Source organism: Zootoca vivipara, chromosome 6 (genome assembly GCF_965207765.1).
Source record: "Zootoca vivipara chromosome 6, rZooViv2.hap1.1, whole genome shotgun sequence".
NCBI classification, from domain to species: domain Eukaryota; kingdom Metazoa; phylum Chordata; class Lepidosauria; order Squamata; family Lacertidae; genus Zootoca; species Zootoca vivipara.
In genome coordinates this window covers 55,866,201-55,872,200 of record NC_142589.1, presented here as the reverse complement: position 1 = coordinate 55,872,200, position 6,000 = coordinate 55,866,201, and the positions used below count along the sequence as shown (strand labels likewise).

The 6,000-nt window shown below is 45.3% G+C and overlaps 1 protein-coding gene across 1 annotated transcript in view; it reads right to left on the bottom strand.

The window, feature by feature from the left end:
* Positions 1-380: 380 nt before the first annotated feature.
* The window catches only part of ADGRB2 (adhesion G protein-coupled receptor B2), a 163,314-nt gene continuing 157,694 nt past the window's right edge, over positions 381-6,000 (bottom strand). The window contains exons 28-31 of the mRNA XM_088672247.1: positions 5,516-5,551; positions 2,832-2,936; positions 1,138-1,191; positions 381-696 (exon numbers count right to left, since the gene is read on the bottom strand). Coding sequence (XP_088528373.1) covers positions 514-696; positions 1,138-1,191; positions 2,832-2,936; positions 5,516-5,551 — 378 coding nt within the window. The 3' untranslated portion in view covers positions 381-513. The remainder of the gene's footprint in view (positions 697-1,137; positions 1,192-2,831; positions 2,937-5,515; positions 5,552-6,000) is intronic.

Genomic DNA, 6,000 nt, shown 5'->3' with positions numbered 1-6,000 from the left:
AAAGGTCCAGATAGAAAAGAGTTAAGGTTGGTTCTCTTGCCCCCAAGTGGGGGAAAACCTGCCCCTGCCCCTCCAAGTCCTGAGGCCGGAACAGCCGCTGGCGTGATTGTGTGAGCGCTTTTGGATCCTGGCGGTGAATCACTGCACGGGAAAAAAGAGGGACTGGCAGAAGGTGTGTGTCTTTCTCTCTGTGTGTGAATGCCTCCCCGCCTCATGACCTCCAAGTGGAGCAAGTGCTTATGTGGGGTGTGTGCATGGCTGTGCCTTTGTGACACTTGGGGAGGGTGCAGCTTCTGCTATCCCGCCCCCTCTCCTCCTCCTCCTCCTCCTCTCCAGGACCATCTAAAGAGGTGGCCGCTGTTTCCAAAACTGCCCCCCTCCTTAGTAAAACCACCGGAAGGGGATGGAGCTGTCTTTTCCTTTTTGTCTTCTTTTTTCCAAAGTGTCAGTGTGAAAATATATATATATATTTATATATATTTATAGATCGATAAATCCCAGAGTTCACGAGGCTCACACTTCTGTCTGGAAGTCCCCCTCAGATAGATCCAGGCTCATGCAATGCTTCTCCCAGTCAGCGGAGTGCAGCTCTAGTTTCTCCCGGTGCCTGGAGGGCAGGGAGCTCAGCGTCATGGCCTTGAAAGTGCTCCAAGACTTCTGCTTCTGCTGCCGGCTCTCTGGGCTGGTGACTTCCTGCTGGGGAAAGAAAAGAGAGCGAGGTGTGTGTGTGTGTGTGTGTGTGTGCTGTTAGGCTACAGAGTGAAAAATAAACCACACAAGATACACAGAGCAGCTTCCGCTGAAAATGGCTGGCCCAGAAATAACTGTAGCAGAGCACATACAAGGATGCCTGCCAAAGGTTCAATCTCTGGTATCTCCAGGTGGGACTGGAATCCTGTCCAAAACCCTTCATAGCATGACTGTGGTATTCTCTACATATAGCAGTTGCCTTTGCCAAGGCTCTCTGGTGTCCTGTGGACTCAGCAATAGCTTTAGAAGCTACAGATGCTCTTCTTGATGGCTTTGGCCTGTTTCCTACTTTGTATATTAGGTGACCAGCACCAGCAAATCCTCTCCCATAATGCATCTCTCTTCTTCCTTCCTCTCTCCCGTTATCAAAGGGTAACAAAAACTTACGCCAGGCATATTCTTTTCCCCACTCCCTGAAGAGACGCTCCACCGCTTTTCTCTCTGTGTGAGAACAAGAAGAAGAATTAAGCCCATAGACTATCCCTCCCCTCCCACTCTGTGATCCAACTCAACCTGGGCCCAAACTGCAGTATTTCTTGGTGTGGAATTCAGCAGAGTTTACACTAAGGATGGGTGAATCGGAGAATTCCCAGTCTATGTCACTTTGTAGTGTGTTTTCTTCTTGTCTCCACATTTAATCTGCATTTTAAACATCCCCAGTTGCGGGCACAGCTTAGCTATGCACATGGTTGTAACAGGGGTGAAATTGTAAGCAGTGTGGATGGTTGGGGTTGGTCAGGGGGAAACAACAGAAAAAGTACATATAGTGACAATTCAGTTAGAGCCAGAATACATGTAAGATAAGCACAGTGACCCCTTTCCAATAGCAGTGATAAGTGACAATCAATTTGGCAATGCTGGGTTAATTATTTATTGTTTTATTTATTAAATTCCATTCAAGGACCCCAAAGTAGTTTACAGAACAAAATTCATCACTCAAGTGTTAGGAGCATAAAATCTAAATAAAATCAAGAGCAAACTCTAAACAATGATGGGCATATGTACACTATCTAAAATTGGCAAATAATGTAGTTGCAGAAAAGCCCAAGCAAACAAATGGGTTGGATGCAATGCTAGTCCTGTTTGGAGTTAATGGACATGACTAACTTAAGTTCTTTAACTTCAGCAGGTCAACTCTGTGTACAGTGGAACCTCGGTTTATGAACACCTCGGTTTATGAATTTTCGGTTTATGAACGCCGCGAACCCATCTGGAACAGATTAATTCACTTTCCATTACTTTTAATGGGAAAGTTCGCTTCAGTTTATGAACGCTTCAGTTTATGAACAGACTTCCGGAACCAATTACACCCATGTTTCAGTTTATGAACGCTTCAGTTTAAGTACTTCGCGGACCCGTCTGGAACGGATTAATCTACTTTCCATTACTTTCAATGGGAAAGTTCGCTTCAGTTTATGAACAGTTACTCCGCGGACCGTCTGGAACGGATTAATCCACTTTCCATTACTTTCAATGGGAACGTTCGCTTCAGTTTATGAACGCTTCAGTTTATGAACAGACTTCCGGAACCAATTGTGTTCATAAACCGAGGTACCACTGTAAAACCTAGTTGGATACAACCCAATTTCCTTTTAGCTGCTTTCAGAAACACCCTACTGTGGATGCCTCCTATATAGCAGGTGAGTATAGTATTGGGAGAGAAAACCATTGTTTCTATTCAGACCCAAAGAAATTCAATTCTGTTAATCAAGAAGTTGACTCTATTGGTCCATAATAAGATTCCTAGTTTTTAAGGTGTCATGAGACTCTTTAAAAAAAAATCTTTCATGTTTTAATGCAACTTTCTTTTAAAAACACATCAGTGGTCATCCTGTCCAAACAAACCCGAAATGTGAAATCTGTGTTGCACCAATTAAATTATTTCATCTGCCCTGACTTCTGCATATGCTCAGGAGCATTATGATGTCACATGTTCCAGAGACATTCAAAACAGGTGCTGAGTTTGAGCCACACACCCCACCCCCGCCAATCAGATTAATCCCTGCTCAATACTATTGCCAGATGCTCTCCGAGCCTTAATGAGGAAGGATTTTGTTCCTTTGCTTTCCTCCCATTCTTACCTTTGCTGCGTTGGTAGCTGGAGCCCGATACCGGTCCAGTGTGTGGAACTTTTGATTCAGCTCGTGATAAAGTTCTGAGTGGCGCTTTCTTGTATGCATGACTTTCTGCAGATTTTTAAATCAACGAGTCCCGAGCGGGGAGGGAGGGAAGAGCAGAGAAAGAGCAGAGAAGTCAGTGGGCACAGGAGCTCATCTCCCCAAAGCAACTCTGATGGTTCAAAGCACATGAAATGTGAGGAGCCCCTTTCCCATCCCAGCCTGATCCTTGGACTCCCTTGGCAGCCTTAAGCCAGCACTTGCTGGAGAACCTCATGTGGACTTCTGCAGATTCCTCCTCTGTCCACATCCCTCCTGCACACCCTCCTCCCCAAGCACTTGGTCCTTCTAGCTCAGCATCCTCTGAACTGTGATAATGCCTTTTGGGTATGTGTGTGTAAGCTCTGCCATTTGCATGGCTGGAATGTACCTTAATGCTAAGAAGAAGAAGAAGAAGAAGAAGAAGAAGAAGAAGAAGAAGAAGAAGAAGAAGAAGAAGAAGAAGAAGAAGAAGAAGAAGAAGTCACCTCCATTACTCCACCCACTTTTTTGCCTTTCACCCTGGCAGGTTCCCCTCACCCCGAAAGGTTGTGCAGAAGGGAATGTGGCCCTCAGGCTGAAAAATGCCCCGCATCCTTGTTGCAGAAGATGAGAATAGTCAGTACTGGACAACATTGCAGAGCTGTTCTGAAGATTTTTGAATGTGAAGAGTTTTGTGCTCTTAAGGGAAAATCTCTTTATTTCGCCATATCAGCTGAGCTGGGATGACCAATAATATACTAATAATAAATATATTATCCTGATTAGTGTGGCACAAGGAGTAGCCACTTAGATAACAAGCATGAAGCAAACCCCATCATAGAACTGTAAAGTTGGAAGGGACCCAGAGGGTCATCTACTCTAACCAGTGTGGTGTAGTGGTTAAGAGTGGTAGACTCGTAATCTGGTGAACCGGATTTGCATCTCCGCTCCTCCACATGCAGCTGCTGGGTGACCTTGGGCTAGGCACACTTCTTTGAAGTCTCTCAGCCCCACTCACCGCACAGATTGTTTGTTGTGGGGGAGGAAGGGAAAGGAGAATGTTGAGACTCCTTCGGGTAGTGATAAAGCGGGATGTCAAATCCAAACTCCTTCTTCTAACCTTTTAGTTTTTGAAGGGGAAATTCAAAAACATTGTTGAATTTCCACTCACAAAGAACCAGGGCTGGCTGGAGGCAGGCAGTAGTTTTTAAGAGAGCTCTAGGCGGTCTGAAAGAGGCATTGTTCCCTGTGGTTTTCTCATTCCTTGTGTCCTGTTGTGGTCTCAGGCTGTTGCAGGTTCCTGAAGCACTACAAGCCCAGCAAATTCTGTTCACAGGATGAGGTGGGCGCAGCCTGGAAGATCCTTATCATACCCTGTGTCATTGCTCTGGAAAGCTATTGCCTCTCCCCTGCTGGATGTTAAGTGGCTGGCGGGATGGCCCAGAGTGTTGTTTTTCTTTTCCTCAGATCAACGATCAGAGAGTCTGTCAGGTCAACGTTTATGGGCAGAAATCAGTTGATGATGAGCCTTTAAGGCTGGCTGAAGCTGCACCCCACTATCAAACCTTTCGCAGTAAGTGGAAGGATATTACCTCTTCCCCCATAAACTCAGCTAAAATACTCGTCTCTGGCTCCAGCATTTTAATCAACTGCTAACGCTCTTTATTGCCCGTTATAAAACTTGGGGGCCTATTTCATCAGATTATGCTTAAATCAGAACCAGGAAAAGAGGCTTGAGAGAGGAAATAAACAAAATGGGTATTGCGGTGCCTACTCCCTTTCTCATGCATGACATATGAGACTCTCCAGAAACTGACTGGGCTTCTGAGAAGAGAGAGCCTTAAGTAAAGGGGTGGGGTGGGGGTTCTCTCCCCAATCCTGTTTTGTCTCCTTACATACCCGCACACCAGCCAGCCAAAACTTTCTCTAACTTGTCACATGATGAATTGTGCTCATGATTGTATTGGGGTGAACACACATTCAATACTGTTTGCGAAGTTTAGGGATGGAGATACTGCTTTGTTTCCCATCAATGCATGACCCAAAAATTCCTGCCAAAATCCTGTAACTTGCTATGACACACACATTCCATTTTGCTTGTTTTGCCCTGCTTTTCTGGCACTATAGTGCAAGAGATCCCCCTCCAGACTAGCAACAATGCAATAACATTAGGGAAGCATTGCAGAACAACAAATAAAGTGGAATGACGTGTGGATGGTCCAGTATAAATCCACCACTAACAAACTGTTGCTTTATTAAGGACAGTTTGCAAAATATACCCAACAACAAGAGTCCGGAGGGGCACGCCATATATCCAGACTACAAACCTAATTGGTTTGAGACCAGCACAACCTTCCTCCAAAGAATCTTGGGAACCCTTGCTTGACATGAATAGCTGGAAATTCATAGGCCTCCTAGGCTCAGAACTACACTTCTGAGGTTCTGCGGGGTGAGTGTTGGAGAGGGAATTATTCTTAAACCAGTTTAAGTCTGTAACAAACTGAAGCTGATAAGAGATCTGTATCATATATAGACGTCTGCTGTGCAGAGCACAAGAATAATCTTGTTGCGGCAAAGGAGGTCTCTTTGCGACATCAGGAAGAAGAGAAGACTGGGCAGACACTTACCTCGAAATCCAGGTCAGAGTACCGCAGTCTTTTTCTCTGGGGAGGGATGTAGGCATACCACAAAGGAAACAGATGCAAAAAAAGAAGAAAGGGGAAGGGAGGGAAAGAAGCCTTTACTAATTTGTTCAGCATTTAGAGATGGGAGGAGGGTGGGCCCCCAAAGCCTAATAGCACATAGAGAAGAAAGGCCCATCAACATGACTTGGGATGGGAAGATTTTAGTAGAATCATAGAATCATAGGGTTGGAAGAGACCACAAGGGCCATCCAGTCCAACCCCCTGCCAAGCAGGAAACACCATCAAAGCATTCTTGACATATGGCTGTCAAGCCTCTGCTTAAAGACCTCCAAAGAAGGAGACTCCACCACACTTCTTGGCAGCAAATTCCACTGTCGAACAGCTCTTACTGTCAGGAAGTTCTTCCTAATGTTTAGGTGGAATCTTCTTTCTTGTAGTTTGAATCCATTGCTCCGTGTCCGCTTCTC